The 20,027-nt window shown below is 42.4% G+C and overlaps 1 protein-coding gene across 11 annotated transcripts in view; it reads left to right on the top strand.

Annotated features, from left to right (window-relative positions):
* ST3GAL3 (ST3 beta-galactoside alpha-2,3-sialyltransferase 3) overlaps positions 1-20,027 on the top strand; it is a 182,585-nt gene that overhangs the window by 125,423 nt on the left and 37,135 nt on the right. For all 11 annotated transcript variants that reach the window (XM_088169774.1, XM_088169775.1, XM_088169776.1 and 8 more), the window contains 2 exons: positions 6,500-6,595; positions 10,450-10,636. In XM_088169774.1, coding sequence (XP_088025900.1) covers positions 6,500-6,595; positions 10,450-10,636 — 283 coding nt within the window. The remainder of the gene's footprint in view (positions 1-6,499; positions 6,596-10,449; positions 10,637-20,027) is intronic.

The following is a 20,027-nucleotide window of genomic DNA, read 5'->3' as shown; positions in this document are numbered from 1 at the left end:
GACTCTTTCAGCAAGTTGTTCATGTGAAATTAGTGTTAATGACAGAGGGCAGGTGGAAGATTCTTGCAGTGAAGGTTAATGTAATTGTGACCCTTGCTGCTCACCTGTTTTGTGAGGAGTAGAATGTTTCAGGCTTTTAAAAAGTAATTTCACAGGAGATTCTGAAACATAACCACTCTAGCATGAGCTGCTCCCTTTGGTTTGTGTTCTTTATAAAGGATTTGGTGCAGAGATAGGAAAGATCTAACACGCAAGCCCCATGAAATGTATGTAAAATCCCTGAGATACCAAGTGCAAATGAGACCTCAGAAACAGGCTAGGCATTTTTTTCTGTGGTATTGCTGTAATAAGGTTTGGTGGTGTGCAAACACTCAGATATCTTGGGGAAGTACTGTTTCCTTGGGAATTGTGATAAATCTGTATCATTGGATATTGGTTGTGTAGTACATATGCATCACAATCACATACCTCCCAAAGCCCTTCCAAATGAGCAGGTCTTTGGAAGGGTAAAAATCGAAGTGTGTATGAGAGAAAGGGACTCAAGAAGGCTTGGGATAGGAAGCTGCAAAGACAGCCTAGAGGAGGAGGTGGATGGAGTTACAACAGAGGAGTTATTAGGAGAAAGAGCTTGGGAGCTGTAGGAGGTTTTAAGGCTGCCATAGTGCTGCTCTGGTAAACCAACTTGGTGAGTAGGGCACAGGTGAAGACTTGGATATCATTCCAGAAATATTCTTCAGCTGTGGTCATCACTGAATTCCAGTGCTGGCAGCAATGGGTATCTGCCGTTTTGGATTCCTAAAACGTTGGTGGAGAAGACTGATGGAGGAAGGTTATCTCCTTTCTCATCTTGTTTCAAGCTCCAAGCAGATCCTAACAGTTCCCCTCCATGGCAATACCTGTGTGCCAGGGGCAGACCCTTGGCTTTAGCTACTCCCTTCCTGCTCACTGGTCAAGGAGAAAGTCCAGACCTCTCCTCTTTGCTCAACACCTTGAAGCAACTGGAGAAAGCCTGACTTAGAGGACCTTGAAAGGTCCCTTGCAACCCAAACTATTCTCGGTTCTATGATAAAGGACTGAGGAAATGTCTTATTGTGGAAGAATTAGGTAAGAGACACAGCTCAAGTCTGTGAGGTACAAGGGGGTCGGGCTTGGGAGATCTTGTGAACCCTTCCACTTGTAGGCTCTTAGAAGTCTAGTGGGCTGGTACTAGAAGCAGGAAAAAGGCTCCATTTCACCCTCTCTTCAGAATGGAGTTACCCCAACATAGTTTGCCAACTCTGTTGGCAAAACCAGTCTAAGAAGCCATATTTGCTACTGCTGCTGCCCTTCTCCTTGTGCTGCTGCTATTGTTTGAAAAGGGACTTTAAAGTCGATCAGTGAGGTGATTCCAGTTTATGAGTTTTTCTCTCAACCCAGGTCATTCCAGTGACTTCACTTCCAGAGCTCCCCTCCCACTGAAGAGTTGTGTGGGCACAGAGCTGAAATGGCAGCAGGAGAGGCAGAGGCTGGGATGGGTGGGGAGGGTAAGCACTGCCCAGCCCATTGGAGTAAGTGTTCATGCAACTCTACACTGAAGGCAGCTTTCCCAGGGGAAGGGTGGGAGAGGCAGGAAAGGTGAGGTCAGAGCAGTGCGTGAGAGCATAGGAAGGAAAGAGAGGATTAGAGTTGTGTGGTGGAGGATCTCTACACCAAGCCTTTGGTCTTGTTCCTACCCAAGCTTCTCCACTTCTGCCCTCCTTCACAAAGCTGGTCCTTCAGAAGTTGCATTCACTTGTCTCTCATAAGCCCTGAAAATTAACTCATTTGTTTGATTATTCCTGTGCTAAAGGGCATCCTGATGCACCTTTCCTGACACAATGTACTGACATGGTGCTGAAATGAGGCAAACGTGATCCTTCCGGGTTTGCGTGCACTTTTCATCATCCCACAGCAGCTTTGCCAGCTCACTTCAACTAATCCCTCCCTTGTGTTATAACTAGCAGCAGCTGGAGGGCATGTGAACAAAGGCTATGGTTCACACCTGTAACACAGTGTACATGGTGCCCTGCTTTGCTCATGACTCCTTATTACAGCACCTTTGTGTTGAACAGTAACCTGCTCCTGCTTCAGGGCACCGGGTAGGTAAAGCTGCAGTGATAAAGTTACAACTTACCCCTGAGCTTGTCTGGAAAACTTTGGAGGTCCAGGAGACTTTCTCTAGAGCCATTGACCTCTTCCTTCTGAGCTGGCATGTCTTTCTCCCTGACACAGATGTCAGTGGGCCTCATCTTTGAAGCTTCTTGCCCTCCATTGGCTTTTGCAGGCTCAGTTATATTGCTGACATTTTCACTGCTTGATTTAGTGGTTCCTCCAGTGGCCTATCCCTCATTCTGCTAATGGATCAGGGCTTGGTTTATAATTCCACAGCCCATTGCTGGCTGGACTTCAGTGAGTTTTTGGGTTTCATCTCTGTGGTGATGACATGTAAATTTCCTATGAAAAGACATAAATATAAAAACCTGAGTGATTTTTTTTGTATTACCTCCAGCTGGTAATGAAAAAACTGAGAATTTGAGCTTATAACTATCACAATCTTTACTAGTGCAGTATAGTACCTAAACAAGTGAGGAAGGGTTTTGATAGAACGAGAGAGGTGTGTGCATCCCTCTGGTTCAGGGTGATAGCACCCATTTAAGTAGCAGCAGCCAGATCAAACCAGAATATGTTAAGCTTCCTTAAGTACCAGCTACCCTAAAGATGTATTTTTTAATTATTCTGTTATATCTTTCCTCAAAGCCTTCAGATCCAAAGTTGTGCAAAGAAAGGCTTTGTGGTTTTTCTCCCCGACAAATCCCTAAAGCACTTTGATAAGAGAGAAGAGGAAATAGGAATTGCTACAATGCATACATGTGTTTACAGTTCTATATTGTTTGAGAAAATCCTACTTTTCGTGTAGGTGAACTGAACCTTGGAGTATCTGTGTCAAGAGTCTGTACATCTGGCTGCAGCTCCCAGGGCTTTAGGGAGTATCTGTTGTGGGAAGTCCATGGCTGTCCTTCATACAACCCTGGTAGCAAACTGAAACATGGGCTATGTCTGATGTGTTCGATCCTTGAGCTCTTCTGGAAAAGAAATAAGGCTTTGACATACTGTATAAACAAGCACAAAGGTGTTTGCACACTTCTTTGTGGAGAAACAATTGAGCTGTAACTGATGCTGCTTGCACTGTGTATTTCTTCACCCAGGAACTTGCCTGGAGCCAGCAATGACTGTGCAGGTTTCCCATGCTCAGGCACAATCAGCAGACAGAGTACATTTGAAAGAAATTTAAGCTGTTAGAAGATCAAAGATGAGACCTTAGGGTCAGAAAGTTACTAATGAAAAATCTTATCTGCAGACTTAAGGAAAAAGGAGAATGCATTTAAATATGTCAGAACCATGAGGGTAGAAGAGTGCTTCAGACATGAAGCTAGGCAAAAGTGATTAACCTATCAATTACAATGAGTAAAGGCAGAACCATTCAGTTAAGTATTTGTTTCATTTTTGGGGTAAAGATAGATGTCTCATTTTACAGCAACAATGACATACTTTGTGATTTTTTTTTTCTAAGTAGCTACAAGGATAATAAATGACAATTATATGTCTTTTAAAGTCAGTAAGCACTGAAGAGTGTTTAAAGAGTTAAATAAAGAATTATTTTTGTTATTACTGTTTACTTTTTAGTCCTTCTTGGAATGTTTGATAGAACAGCAAATGTGCCATTCCTGGAGAAATATGGTAGCTGTAAATTGATTCATTTGGTTTTGAAGGAAAATCCTGCAGAGAACAGAGCCAGGAACTGATGTTATGTTACTTTGGGTTTGTGGAAATTAAATCTTGCCATGTAGAGAATATATTTTTAGATAAACTAGAAGCTTGAATGATAAAGGTAAACTTTTAGAAGCACACATTAGTTTTTTGTCTCAGTCCATTATGTTCTGATTCCATACTACACCATTTAGAGGTATCCTTTTTAGGAATAGGATATGTTACACAGCTTTAAAAAGTTATTGTCAGAGTTGAGAATTAATGCTTTAGTGACACTTGTAGTGTAACCCTGCTGGCAGGTGTTCACAGGGACTAAAATCAGTCTGGAGTAAATGTGAAATCCCACTAGGAAAATTTGCCAGAACCAAAGACTGGTAAAGTAACAAGCAGGAGGGACAAATCAGTCTTGACTATTTTGTTGCATCCTTCACTGGAGCCAAATCAAAAATCAGGCATCACAGAGGTAACAATGCAGCTCATGTTTACAAGATGAGGATTATATTCTACAAACCAATGACTGTAAGAAGGGGATTGGAATGATGTAAGTAAAATCTCTGTGTAAAAGGCACTCTGCCTTGAGCAGTATTACTTCTGCATGCTGGTCTTCCAGAATCAGTACTTTGGAGATCTGGGGAGAAGTTGAGAATTTTTCAGGGAGGCACTGCCTGTGTGACTCAAGACCTGGAAGAGCTGCTGTACTGTGCAAGATGTGATGAGCTCACTCCAGTTTGTATGGTCAATAGAAGATTAGGAGTGGGGTTTGATCAGTCTGAGTCCTGTGTGGGAACAGGGCCATGAAGCTGCTGGAACAGCTTTGGCTGGTGGAACTGGTTCTTTTATCTCGTGTGCAGCAACTCGTGCTCAGTCTGTCCTGTAAGAGGCAAATGTTTATACACAGTGCTTTCTCTGTAAGTCGATCTCATGCAGATGTGGAAGGGACTACTGACAGTAGATGGTGCTTTTATTTAGCAGAAAAGTGAAGAAAGCAATTAAATGGTTTAAGGTTGAAACAAGCAGATCTATATTCAGAATTGGTAAGAACATCCTAACAGTAAGTGGGAAGAGGATAGAGTGGAGTGCCTGGAGCTTGCACCTTTGTATTTCAGCACAGTATTCTTCAAAACAGAAAATTCAAATGAAGTCATAGCTGAGACAGTGGAGAAGGTACAGTATTTCACCCAGCAGTCTGTTGTTTAGGAGGTCAAACTTTCCTGTCATAATCATCAAAAGAGTGTATTTCCTTCTGAAATATCACTTGACCAGAACTGTGCTATGTCTCTTTCTCCCTCCTACAGCACCTTTCCCTTAAAGGTTTTGACAAAGCTGTTACCATCTTCGTCACTCATTTTGGTGTACTTGGAGCTGACTCTCCCCTCTTTGTCACAATGTACTGCTTGAACCAGAGCTTGTGTCTGATTTCTCCTTGTTGCCAGAACTGGGTTTTTTTGGATTTGTTTGCTATGCCATCATCTATAAAAATCTTTCTTTATTGTGATTTGATTATCACAAACACACACACTTCTTCAGCCCTTGGGGACACTGGGCTAATTTGTCCATTTGCATAAGGTAGTTTTTTCTTTTGGAAAGGCTTGGATCCGCAGTGGAACTTTATCTGGGCAGGGGAAGCTGTTCCTGAGCATTTCTTGGTGCTGTTAATTCTGCATGTGTCTCCAGCTAGCAACTCTGTCAGCAGAGTGACCTTCAGTGGTTTAGCTGAGTCTTTTGAGTGCACTCCAGCCCTGCTCTGCAAAAGGGGTCCCCACATAAGCAGAGCTTTCCTCATGCTGGCTCTTAAGACTTTTCACAGAGAGGACAGCCTAGAAGCAACCAGTTGACTGTGCCTGGGACTAGGAAGGCAGCCTAGTTCAGGGATCTGCTCCAAACAACTGATTGCCTTGGACCCTTTCCGAAAAAGGCTCTGCAGACACGTATTCCTTCAGTGAACTACCAGAGATGGAGGCACATTGCCAGAAGAGCCAGCTGCATTTGGGATTAGATGGCTGGAAAGAAGTCCTTTCTCTGCCTTCAAAACAAAATCGCTTTTTAACATCTGCTGCAGAGAGTTCTCGTGACTCAGGGTTCCACGAGAAACTGTTCTCTCCCTTTTCTTTCCTGTTTCTTTGTTAATTAAGGTTATTTTCCTTCCTTTTCCTCACCTATTGTGTCTCCATATATGTTTTCTACTTGACAGGCATGGGGGGGGGGCGTCTTTTTTCTCTTGGTTTAATGTTTTTCTGTCTCTTAAAGTCTCACAATAACAGCAGCAATTTTGCTCTCAGCAAGGTGAGCACACCCCAGATAACCTGGCAAGATCTGCCTGCACTCATAAAATTGCTTGGAGAGAAGACTTCCTCACTAAGCCTTTGGTTTATTGTTATTTCAGTGCTGAATGAATTATGAGATGGTTCAAGTAAACAGATGGGTTTGATTCAAGCCCATCATACCAGGGGTGTGGGGGGAGAGGAGCTGCTTGTCCTGACAGCTCATCTCATTAGGCTACACATGGTGTGAGGTGTTGAAAGCAGTTTATCACGTGTAATGCCTGGGCATGACGAGGTGAGCTGGGGATCAAGTGTATCTCTGTCCCCTTCTTAATTCTTAATGTTTACAGAGGTTTCCTGTAGTTCTCAGATGCATGCAGACTAAATATGTGCTCTTTGTGGGTTTGAAGTTCTGCTACAAAAATCACTTCTCTCCTCTGTTTCTTCCACAGTCTCAGCTGCCGGCGATGTATTATTGTGGGAAATGGTGGAGTACTTGCAAATAAGTCATTAGGGTTAAAAATTGATGACTATGATGTTGTTGTCAGGTGAGTCTTTGGCATTACAATTCTTGTCATATATTCAGTTTCTGTATCAATTCCCTTGCTATGCAGGCAAACTTTAACCTGTGCTAGTGACAATATCCCTTTGTATGGAAGCATTAACTTACAGGAAGGTAAAGATAGACACGAGCCTAAAAAGGTTTGTTATAAACAATGACCACATCAAAGGGTAAAGGCATTCCTCAAGCTTTCTGTTTTCCACAACTTCTTGAGAATGTGGTGTCTTCTATGATATCACTTGAACCTTCCCTTCATACCTCCTTTCTGAAAGCTGCTGCTTTTGTGATGCCCTTAGGTGGTGAAGCAGTAACTCACACTGTTGGATCTGCTCCCAGATGTATCCCTGTGGTAGCTCAGGAGAATATATTATTGGTCATACACGTGTAGCATTCCCCAGGAGCTGCCTCACAGTTAGGATGGGGAGGACTAAGAATGGTGCAGCACAGGGTTTTAGGAAGCAGGAAGGGTCTATGAGAGAGGACCCAGCAGTGATTAAACACCTGTGAGTGTGCCCTAGAAACTGGCAATACTTTGGCTCTTTGTCACTACAGATGATAATGTTGAATAAGGCAGCAGAAGCAGAGTGGTGGGAGTGTAAAGGACCAGTCAGAGTTAGGGCTTCTTGCTTTTGCTGAGGACCTGGATCATCGCCATCTCAGAATGCTTGAAAAACGTGCTGATATGTGAAATCACAGGTCTAGTCATAACTCTTAGTAATAAATCTGTCAAGTCAAGGAGGTGTTCTGGGTGACTGGAGATTAACAAACATAATACCTGTACTAATGGAGAGTGAGAGAGTGTGTGTAGGAGGGAGGGAGGATGTGCTCTAGGGAGCTGCAGACCCATTAGTCTGACCTGAAAAAAAAATGCAGAGTTTTCCATCAGGTTTTCAGTCATGAGTAACAAAGTATTATGATGGTAAATAATAAAACCAGGATAAACTGCAATATAAGTTTATAAAATTGATTTAACATAGTCTAAGTTGTTTTTTTTCTTAGTAAGATAACTGATTTAATATTAAAAGAAATATATATAATATATATTTATTCTCTCTTATATATTTAATCTCTCTCAATTTTAATAATCTTTAAGACATGGTGGCAAATAGCAAATTCTTAGATAAAGGTAGAAGAAAGAAAGGGATTAATAAAAGAATTTAAGACAGGTATTATTTAGCATGGTCTCTATTCTCTGCAATATGTAAGGAAAGAATAGGACATACAGAGAAAAATAAATATCCTTTAACTCTGGACAGAAAGACCAAGAAAATCCCTTTCAGTTCCCCTTTGGTTCCTGTGTATGGTTCCCTGCTTCTCCATCAGTATGCTGGACACAGGGATGACTGTTCAGAGCAGGACAACATTTTTACAGCCCTTCTCCTAGTTCATCCCACTATCAGCTGTTAACAAAGAGCTCTTACTCCTCGTCATAGTTGGATGACTTGTAGTTATTTCAGCTGAATTAAAATGGAGTTTATAGCCTTTCCTTGGGCTCAGATTGTTCAAAAAGTAGCAAAAGAACAGTTTCAATCCATCTGGACTAAGCCACCCACTAAGATTTACATCAGAAAGACCACTATTTAATTTCCAAATGAAAAGTTCAACATTTTCTCTCCACATCAGTAAATCTATGTCAGTTTGCAAGCTGAGAGGATAAGAGGGCAGTGAAGCACCTGTGCTGTTGGTGGGATGGATAAAGGAGAGAGAAGTCAACTGTAAAGGTTAAATGAAGCCAGGTGCTTGGATATGTATCCAACTGCTTGCTTTATTCCTGTGGAAGCTGGGGAAGTCCCATGTATTATAACATGCATTTTCATACACTGCAAAACTCCTTTAAAGGATGATATTTGGGACCTAGGGAGTGAATTTTAAGTGAAAAAATGTGGACAAAGAGTGATCTAGCAGTATGTGGAGTTCTTTGATGCCTCATGTGTGCCTCATGTGAGGATTGCTAATTGCAGCAAGAAATTTTGTTCTTTGCAGTGAAGATAGTCCAATTCAGCTTTGTCTAAAAGAGTTCTAAAAGAGCTTGGAGTGAGTTATTGTTTTTCTTTAACTAGACATTATCAGATTTCAGTGCAGATGTTTTTCCCAGCTGTCACACTATTTACCTGGCAGGATTTCTTGCACCAATCAGTCATCAGAGCTCTGAAATGCCTCCTTAGAATAGATTGCAGACTGGGCAAAAATAAGTGTATATCAGAAATTCCTGGTTAGAACCAGTAGGGATTCACCTGATGGTGATACTTGAGTGGTATCTGAAAGGGTCTTTATGGTGCCAAGGTTAGGAGTTAATGTCTCCATATGTAATCAGTGAACATAGACAGAAAAACACTCTGGAACTTCTTGTGGAGAAAACTGCCTGTCCATGGGCAATACAAGGAGGCCTGACGTCCTAACTGAGGTTTTCCAAGATTTAGCTGTGTTTTTATATTTTGGGGGTTTTTTTAATATATTTTTTTATTTATTGTTATAATTGTTTTTATTTTTAATTAATATAAATAAATTTAATTAAATAGAATAGATTTAATATCAATTATTTCTATTGCTTTAATATTTTATTTTATTAATATTTTATTCCTGATGATAAAATAAGGGGTTTTTTGCTAATTTTTTTTAAATGCTTAAGAATGTATTCCTCTAGATTTTGAATATAATTTCAGGTTTTATAGAGATTTTTATTCTACTAAAAGTTTTCCAATGCAAAATGCTTACCCAGGCTGAAAAAAGACAAATCCAGATTCTCATTAACATTCCTACATGGTAAAATTTGCAGTCCATAAGCACTTTCTAGTATATTGAACTACACCAAGTCAAGAATGCTGCAATAATTCAAGCAAGCAATCCTGTGTCATCAGAGGCTGCTGTTTGATATCAACAAGATTTGTATTCCAAGTTACATGAAATTTCCTCAGCTTTGGGTTTTTCAGTTTTGAATAGAAATTCTGAAAATTTTAATGTCATGAAAGTCATCATTGCTCTTCATGCCAAAGCAGTTTGCTTTTTCAGGAGAAAAAAACTTTGTTCCTGAGAAATATTTTAACAAAAGCACAGCTAAATACGTAGCATCTCCTTAGAAATCAGTGTCTCCAAGCACAGAGCTGTGTGACTGCTTGAGTGTTCTCAGAGTGGGATGCACTTCCACAGCAGAAACTGCTTGGAGTGTGTGAGACTGCAGTGGTGCTGAGCCTCATCCCAGCCCAACCTCCTCCTTTGTGCTGGCATTGCAAGGCAACTCACCCTCCCCATGGGCCCCTTTGGGGGATTCAACCAGGTGTGGATTGTTCCTAAGGGATTTTTTTTGAGAATTATTAGTTGGCTTATTTCCCCATGCAGCATCACTGCAGGTAAGATGAGTGTTGTAAGCTCTGGGCTAGGGCTCAAAAATGAGACCAGTTTCAGTTTGTTTAAACTGATGAGGAGCTGCATCATCTCTTTCAGCACAGCCTTGCAGAACCCAACTAACACATCACAGGAGCAATAGGCCGTTAAAATATTAATGCTTAGTTTGTTACTCTAAATTTGCAGGGATAATATTTTTCACTTTCCTTTTCCAAAGCCTCCAACCCTATTTAAATCACAGGAGTTGATATGCAGAAATGGTTTGCATTATATTCAGTGATAGAATTTATGTAGCTTCTAATTAAACTGTTGTCACTTGGTACAAACCTCCATAAGTGTTTGTGATGAACTGCAAGAGTTATCATTAGCTACTGCAGCAGCTGCTACAGGGAGCTCCTGCCCAGCAGTGATTGTTGTGTCATCAACACACAGGAGGGTAAGTGGGAATGCGAGTGTAAGTGGGAATCTGTGACAGTGTCTTCTCTGATTGCCCTGCAGGCTGAACTCGGCTCCAGTGAAGGGCTTTGAAAAAGATGTGGGTGGCAAGACAACGCTCCGGATCACATACCCTGAAGGTGCAATCCAGAAAATGGAGCAGTATGAGAAGGATTCCCTGTTTGTTCTGGCAGGCTTCAAATGGCAGGATTTCAAGTGGCTGAAATACATTGTTTACAAGGAGAAAGTGGTAAGAATGCTGGTAGCTGTCACTGTGAAGGTCACTTAATTAGTAACGATGGGCAGACATTGTATCACTGTCATATCTACCACATTTTGGTCTGAGGAGAATTCCAATCTGTCCTGCTACATTTAAGTGAAGACTTTCTTTACCTACATGGACTTCAGCTTTAATTAAATATGTTTTACAAAGACATCTCTCTGTAATCTGTGTTGCATCACAGATGAGGCTTGCTGTTCTAGATTGTTAGTGTGTACTATGAACAATTAAATTAATTTTAGTTATCTTAAAGAGTATTTAAAAGGACCAGCTTTTGCAAGGATTTTATGGACTCTTAGTTAAGAGCAGAGGAAGGAAAAGAGCAATGAGAATGGGAAGAAATGGGAGTTTGAAGACACGGATGTGATGTCACAGAAGGGGAGGAGGAGACAGCAACAGCACAACTGTTGAAAAGGCTACAGTCAGAATTAATGTGACCTCCTGAGTAGCACAGGCCATTATATTTTACTCAGTTACTGAGATTCATGATTTATGTTTGGTTAAAGTATCATCCAGAAGAACAGTATCAAGTCTCATTTTAAAACACTGAAGTGGTGGATGCACTGCTTTCCCCGTGTAAAAATTTTGCTCCATCATTTGCATGAGTGGTCTCCTGAAGCACCATGGACCTGTTAATAGTCAGGGTTGCTCTCTTTAATTTACCAGTCAGAATGGAATCAGGTTCTGATCAATGACTTCTCATTCAGTGGATGGCTCTTCTGTCAGGAAATCCCCAAAAAATAATGGGTATAGTTCTTGTTTTACAAACCTTATATATCTGTTTTCAAATGTTGCTTAATGACTTTTCAGCAAATAAGAAGACAAATGGATTAGCATTCAGGGGATGACATATTATATTGTGTTTTGAGGAGAGGAGAGGAGAGGAGAGGAGAGGAGAGGAGAGGAGAGGAGAGGAGAGGAGAGGAGAGGAGAGGAGAGGAGAGGAGAGGAGAGGAGAGGAGAGGAGAGGAGAGGAGAGGAGAGGAGAGGAGAGGAGAGGTTGGCAGCTCACCACATACAGAACAAAACATAGTTGTGTATTACAGAGGAAATATAGTTGTGTATTACAGAGGGGGCCTTAAGGGCTCATACTTTGCTCTTGTCTAACACTGGCACCAACTCGCAATTATTTTCTTGCTGCCAGACAGATGAAGTTACCTGTCAGCCTCTGGGCAAGCACAAGTGGGCTTTCGTAACACAAATAATTGAGTCAAAAGTAATTTTCTTTGCTTTATGTCAGGCTCTTGTTCCTTATTCAGGGAAAGGGAAAGCCCTGGCAATGTCAGTGCCCTGCAACTCAAATGCAGTTGCAGGGACTGCTAGTGTTTAGCTTGAAGCTCAAATGATGTGTTGGTTTACTTCAAAACAATTTGAATTTCCACTTGATGCTTGCAGTCAAGTCATCATCACTAGATTCTTGGGTGGTATCCCCTGCTCTTGGAAAGACACAGCAAATAGTTGTTAAAACCTGCTAGACTGGGGAGAGTGGTTCAGTTCTTAACTGAATGCTTGAGTGCCCAGCTTGGCAGAGAGCAGAAAGAACTTGAGCTTTGTGCATTACTTCAGTGTTCTTGTGATTGGCTCATTATCCTTCAGTTCTTCAGCATAAACACTCTGAAGTTTTTTCAGTTCTTTTAGGTGATGTTTTCCAGATCTTTTAATTCCTGTTGCTCTTTTGAATGCTTGTAGTTCATTCATCTTTTTCTTAAAGAGCAGTGCCCAAAAATGTACAGACTACAACAAAAAGGAGGAGCAAATAGATCATTAATTTACCTCACAGTTCTCATTCTTTATGCATCCACTGTTTCAATGGCCTTTTCCATAATGGAATGGAACTGAAGGTGAGTGTTGGGTTCCTGGAGACTCCAGGTCTCAGGAAGAATTGGACAACAGCCACTTCCCCCACTCCACACCCTGTGCTTGTGCTGTTGGCTCCTCATGCCAAAGAACAGCACTGTGCACTTGTCCCTACCAGTCCTTTCTTCCAGAATACTCCTCCAGTTTGCCAAGTTCCTTTGGCAGAGCTTCCCAGCATACCTGTCATTCTTTCCAAATTCATGTCCTCTGCAATTTAATAAACTTCTTTAAATAAACTAAAAAAAAAGATACTTTTTACTTCATCATGCAGGTTGATAATGAAAACACTAAACAACATTGGTTCCTAGGCAGACCCCAAAGTATTAATGTCCTTCCATTCCTACAGTGAGTCCACTGAGCCTCCTGGATAGATTTTTGGCCACTTCTGAGCTTGTATCGCAGTTGTATCATCAGTAATGCTTTTGGCATGTTTGTGAAAGTGATCTGTCAGAAGTTTTACTAAATTCCAGTTCCTGTCTTGCTTCTCCCCATATTTTTTTGTCTGTATAAATAATTTTTTAAAAATAATTCACTCTTGACAAATCCACCTGGGTTGCTACTCAGTCTGTTATTTTTTTCAGGTGTTTACAAATAATTAATCTTGCTATTCTAGGAACTGAAATCATAATTTAACTCTCTTCCCTTTTTTGCTGTATTAAGGCAGGCATTACTTTTGTCTATTTTCAATCCTTTGACCTCCTACCTGTTCTACACAAGTTCCCAAAGGGGATCAATGCTAGTTCTTGAGGCTGCTGAGCCAGTTCATCAGGTACTTCAGGATGCAGCCCAGGTGACTGGAAAACATCTGTCTTGTGCTCTAGTCTGATTTCTCTCTACTTGAGGCTGAAGTCTTGCTGTCACTGGCTTTAGCTGCAAGCAGGTGGCTCGCACAGCTGCTTTTTCTGGAGGGAACCAATGCAGAAAGTGCTTTCTTTTAGATAGGAATGACCCAGTGGAGAACTAGCAGTTCTGTGGGAATAGCATGCAGGCGTCTGATTGTTCTGGTAGTGAGTGTTAGTATTTACATCAGTGTGTGGTGAGTTCAAAATGACAAATGCCTGCCCAGCACTCTCTGGTGTCAAGAGTTTGTTTCTCGCTCAGCTGGTTTTCCAGAGAAAGGGGAGTGTCTTCCTTTCCTGGATTTATCTAGAGGCACTTGCATGACCTGAGAGCTCTGTGTGCCACTGCTGCTTATTCCTTATCTGAAATGTCCATCTGCAAGACTTCGTCCCTATTGCAAACCAGTGGTTACAGTCAGGAATCTGATCTCAGGATAGAGAAAATGAAAATGGAAGCATTCTGCTAAAGAACACAACTGCTGTGGAGGTTGACAAATTCCTCAAAAAAATGGGCTGATCTCTGCCCTCTGATGTTTCCTTTGTCTGTGACTGTTGATGGCAACTGCACATGTCCTTGGTACAGTCACAGGTGGGTAATGAGACCTTCTGAATTCCTTCAGGCACCTGGAGCAGCTTGGACCTGCCGGACCAGAGATTCCAGGCTAGGTACTGGGATCCTTGCTTAGTCCTCTCTTGAGTAAGTGAAATCAAAGGGAGCTTATCTGAGAAAGAGTAAATGAAAGGCGAGTGGATATTTATTGCTGGGTCAGTGGTCAGATAAGCTTATTCTCCCTGCAGCTGAGAGGGATTTGCTCTGTGTTGTGTTAGTCTTTTGGCAGCACTTGCATACTGAGGAAGGGGTAAGTGCTGTGCAGAGAGGAGGATTTTCAGGAGATGCTATAAGGAAAAAGAATCAGTGTGATGCAAAAGCAGCAGCAGAACAGTGGGGCAGGGGATTTATGTGTTACATACAGTCTGGTGCAACGGTCTCCCGGATATCTGTGTGATGCCTTAGTGCCCTGGGAGACACAATATTTCCAGAAACAGGAGCAGTGGAATATGGACCTAAGGAAATGTAAAAGCTCAACTGCTTTTTATTTCACACTAAACCAGAAATATCTGGAAGCAAGTAAAAACTTGAGAGAAAACATTAATCGAGAAAAAGGATAGGTTTGGCTAAATGTTCAGTGTCAGCAGCAAAACAAAAGTGGTCTCCATCACGGAGTTCTGGCTGAGCTGGCACTCCAGGTTGAAGTCTTGTAGGAAGTTAGAGCATAGTGTATCAATAGAGAATGTAGATCTGCCTTTAAGAAGGGGAAGGGTGAGTGAATCTGAGTGACTAAAACACTGGTAACCTGATTTCAGTCATTTGACAGGCATTAGAATAAATTAAAGGAGAAAATCATTGCACTGGTTGCAGCTAAAAGGAGTATGGGATGGAGAAAGGTGTCATGGTTAGCAGAGGGGATTATTGCACCATGCTGACCTAATAAGTCAGTGTACAAGTGGAAAGGAAGTGGGTTGGAGTCCCAGAGCCTGCAGTTCCATGAACTCATGGCTGTTGCAGAAGGGTCACAGATGTAAACTGTCGTGCATCCGTGGTAACTGGTCTGGCAGTGCTGACTTGGAATCGTTGCTGTAAGATCCTGTGACACTTCCAGGCAGCCCTTTACTGGTGAAACATGCTTCCAGTGCATGCCCAGAGGGAGATTACTCATGGACAGCCACTCAGAACAGCTACACTTTCTCCTGGACAACTTTTCCAAGAGACATAATCTATATATATTGTGATCCACCCAGCTGCTTCCCACTGCTTGTACCTTCCTGCATCTGCTTCGGTCTCTCAGTGGCAGAAACTCTTTCTGAATGCACCCAGAGGAATTGCAGAGGGATAGAGGCTTCGTCATATATTGCTCATCTTAAAATAATGGTCAAAAGCTGAAAGTTTCTCTATTGCATGGAGAGTAGATGCTTCCTGAAGCAAACTGGAATTTACAAGCTCCAATATGCAAAGCAGCCATCTCAGCCTGGTACTGAGGCCAATTCCAGGGTGGTTTCTTGGCTGTCATTAGTGAATTAGAGGGAGCTCTCTTGCCAGGGCTCACATCCCTGAACATCTGGCACATGGCAGTAAAGCAGCCAAGTGAGGGCAAAGGTGCCACTAGAAATTGGCAGCTCACAAGCTTCCTGCTCATGTGGTAATGAGCCTGTGGATGATTCCAGTGGGAATGTCTGCAGCCTTTGCCAGGAGGAGTCACTTGTGCAGAAAGCGCCTGCGGCACCTCGAAGTTCTCTTTGATAGTGAAAGTCACAGGAGCAAGTGAGCACCTGCCTGTGAGCGAGGCCAGGCTGGGTTGTCTGTCCCTTGCAGGGACATGTCTGACAACTGGCACACAGCAGTGGTGCCCAACAGCCATTGTCCTCCAGCAGTGGGCATGACAACCCTGGCTCCTGTGTCACAGCATGTGACTGCTGCTTGCAGAGACCTTCTGGATGTGGCACTGGGGAAGGTTTTATTTAACTTTTTATTGGGGAACTACATGATTGTATTAACCCAACAGCACACTCCTAGTTGTGCTAATATGTGTGTTATGATACCTTCCTGGCGCAATCAGTGAGTGCTGCTGTGCTGGAGCCAAGGCCGGACTGCTGCCAGCGCTTGTGCTGTCTGCTGAGCTTTTGTTTAGAGCTCCTCTTCTTCCATTAGTTAATGGCCTTGTCATGCTGCATGTTTGCTAGGGCAGCCTGTGAATGTCACAGCCCTGTAGTTCACTGTGGATTCCTCAGATTAAGAAACAGCCTTACCTCTGGGTTGGTTTACATCCTAAAACAAACCTTAGGAGCCATCATGCTCCTCCTGTCATCTTCAGGAAAATAATGAGGCTGTGAATCTGTTGTTGCTGCCCCATCCCAAGGAAAGCTTCATTCACATGTGTGTATTTTCAGTTTGTTTGGAACTCGAGACCAACACTTGAGCAGGTGGTTTCTCTGGTTTGCACTAGGGAGGGAGAATCTGCTTTTCCCAGTGCTGTCCCTTGCCTTTGCTGACGAATGGAGTGGCCACTGCTACTGGCAGATTCACTCCAGAGTTTGCTTTTGAATTGCAAATATTTTCTTTCCCTTTTCTTCTCCAAGGGGCTTGCTGCTTTAAATGTCTTGTATACAGTGGGTCTTTTCAGATATTAAAGAGCTGTGAGAAAGACATGTGGGATGATTCTTGGGACAGCATTCTGGTTTGGTGGAGCTGTAAATCCACTACCAGTTTTCTTAATGCATTGTGAATGCAAAGCTTGGTTACAGGTTTGTGTTTCCTCATCCTGTGCTGAAACACAGCTTCAGCCCATCTGCTTACAGATGTGCCTGGGTGGGTATTGCTTTGTGTCCTCTTGCTCTCCTTGGACTCAGCTGAAAGGGAACAGAAGCTGCTCCATCATAAACAAGAAAGGCTTTTGAATTAAGAAGTCAGCTTAAGGGTTGTTCAATTTCTTTCACAAATCTGAGTTTTCACCTAAATAGCTATTTATAAATAATCCCTTCCAAAGTATAATTTAGGAAGGTATGGCTGGTGAGTAAGGCAGCCAGCCTGCTCAAGGGACATGATGAGGCTTGCAGTGAGGAAGAGGCAAGAAAGCCTTTTCAGTGGTTGCCCTGTGGTCCTAGCACATGATTTAAAAACCATTTCCAGTCACAGAGTGTGCGGGAAGTCTAGGAGGAATTGTGGCAGGGAATACCTTACCACATCATCAGGATGGTTTGGTGCCTCAGTCAAGGCAACTGAACCATGACTAAATGTTGAAGCACAGAAAATGCTTTGTCAGAAAGTGAAAACATGAGGCTGACTTTTCTGGCTCCTACCAAATCTCTGACTGAGAAGACGAGGTGGGAGAGTCTCTGTGATGCATTCTGTGGAGAATATTCCATATTCCTTTGCCAGAGAGTAGCTGGAAGTTAGCTTGTCTTTCTGGTATGATTGTTTTGACATCATTGTTTGGGGTTTTTTAGGTTTTGATCTCTCTGGCTCTGTAGAAGTCTAGTCCATACTGCCGGGGGGGTTGTGCTGCCATGGTCAGGAGCTGTTTCACAATTGCAGTGCATTGGTGGGAATGGCCCAAGGGGACCATCGAAGACTTGCATGTGAAAAAAAAATCCTTCTCTGTGACTAGCCTAGGAGATCAGAGCAATTTCCAGAATTAAGGAGAAGTATGAACACTGGTGCCCCTCTGAGAGAAGGTAAGCCAATTTTTTCCAGTCATGGTTAGAAGAGAGGCTGGAAAATATGTAGATATGCTATAAAAAATGTTGTTCCTGTTGACCAAGCAAGGGAGAAAAGTTTATTTGTGTATTTTGTGTTTTTTAACAAGCTTTCAGGTAGCACTGGTGAGGACCATACAGGAACCTCAGTAGGCAAATGACCCAGTTTGTAACATGGGCCTTGGGGGAGACTTCCTGGCCAGATTCCCAAAGGAAGGTTGTTGATATGGAAAGTGCAGGCTGGAGCTTGCTCTTCATACATACCTGCATGCAACAGCATAATGAGATTAGGCAGGTCACTACATAGCTGAGAGCTGCTCCCACCCAGGCCTGCACAGTGTGTCTGCAAGTGCACTGTCAAGCATCAGCTGGTGGCTGCTCTGATGCCTTTGCAATGTGCCTTCATAGCATTTAATATTGCCAGATGGATGTGTCCTAGACAATAAAACCTGTCTACCTGGATGGGGTAGCCATTAGTATCTACAAGTCTGAAACCATTCACCTAATCTCATGGGGCAGATGAAGAAAATAAAATATAGCCATGATCACACTATTTCCTGGATGCAAAAAATCCAGGTAGCAAAAGTTTGCTAAGTATCTATACTTACAGTAATGACATCATTGATTACTCAACTTTTTAAACAGTTTCTCTTTAAAATTAAAATTGTTGCTGTGTCTGCCCTTCTAGTCTTTCCCACACCATGCATGAGTTTTGTCCTTTTTTTTGTCTCCTGCTTTGCTTGCTGTTACCTAACAGCAGTCATCTTTGGCCTATACTTGTATTAATGGAGGAGAAGCATTTAGCCATGCTAGGCATCAGCAGTCCTTAAAGAACCTTTATCCCACATCTGCCAAGACAGCATCGTCTTCATTTCTGGCTCAGTAATCCCAGCTGTAACGTGAAAACCAGAGAGCTCCAGTCAGATTTTTATTTCTTTAGTTTCTATTCCTGTACATCGTTCTTAAATGAAGAGACCCAAACAGGATTTGCCCCTGAAAAGACTGTATCATTGCCCTAGGATGTCCTTTCTGGGATTGCCTCCCCATCCTGCTTTATACTGCGATAATTTCTTCCTCATATTGTCACCATCCAATCTTGTGATGTCTGTTGCCGTCCAGCTGACAGGTGCTGCTCCCGCCTAGATATTTGATCACTCCTTCCTTCTCAACCAAAGTCAAAAAAGCTGGGCAATTTAGAGTTGCAGTTTTTCCACATCTCGAAAAGTCAATGTGAGGGCCAGCTGAAGAGCTAGTGCAGATGTTTTGAAAAAGCACCAGGAAGGTGCTCATGTTGCACTCACTGTTTGGCAGGCTGTGGCAATATTCAGACACCAATATTATGCAAATCCCAGTAGGTGCATTTCAAGGTCATAGTGCATGTAAACTCAGGTTGCCTGCCTTGATTGGAATAGTTGAGCCAATGTAAAGAAAGTAATTCCAAATCTGATGCTGATCTCAATGAAACACACACAATTCCACAAACAGCAGAGCTAAGAAAATTCCTGATTGCCTGTAGATTTGTTTCCTGATTCCTTTTGTACCACAATGGGCTCGGATTTCCCCCAGTTTCCCACTGCTTGCATGGCCTCACCTCCACCTGGCCTCTCCAGCAGCAAGGTGTGTGTCTCTCCCAGTCAGCCTTACAGAGTTCTACCACCAGTGCAGCCCATGCCTGCTGAGGGTATTGCATGGTCCACATGTGCAGCAGATGTTCCTCTCTCCATAGGATGAATCCAGCACATGGAAAAAGTGCCAGGACATCGCCAAGAGTGAAACTGAGACGTCACCCAGAGGGTATCAGCTATCAGTGCAACTGTTAGTAGAATAAAGATACTCTGTGTTAACACTTCAGTAAAGAACTACGGGAATCATTTGAAGTCTGCAAAGCCTCTCTTAGTCTGAGAGATTTGAGTTCCATTTATTTAGTTATGGAGTTCAATTTATTTAGCTTATGCGTGAGATTTTGGGGGGATTTACTTGTAGTCTCTCTCTCTACTTAGACGGAACATTTTTTCTCACAAGACCTTTTAATTTTGTAGGAAGAAGCGTATCTGAAGGTAGGCAAACAACCAAAAAAGGCAGCACATTCATATCAGTATAAGTATTTTTGTTACATCTGCCCTACAGGCTTGATGAATTTGCCCTTAATGTCTTGAAATCAAGACTGGATGTCTTGTTCAAGTTCCACTCAAACAGTGTGAGAGTAAAGGTCTGGAAGGAGAAGTTGCTGATGGAGGAGCACTGCTCCCTGCTATGCAGGATGTCCAGAAAGATGTCAGCAGGATTTCTCTCAGCCTCTCAAGCCATACTGAGAAGAAATAGCAGAATGTGGTGTCTAGAAGCTCAACTAGATGAAATCAGTCTGAACGCACATATTTTCCTAGAAATGTGTCCTTAACAATTGTCAGATGAGA

Source organism: Sturnus vulgaris, chromosome 9 (genome assembly GCF_052056855.1).
Source record: "Sturnus vulgaris isolate bStuVul1 chromosome 9, bStuVul1.hap1, whole genome shotgun sequence".
NCBI classification, from domain to species: Eukaryota; Metazoa; Chordata; class Aves; order Passeriformes; family Sturnidae; genus Sturnus; species Sturnus vulgaris.
The sequence above is the reverse complement of the archived record's forward strand: the minus strand, read 5'-3'. Positions and strand labels throughout refer to the sequence as shown.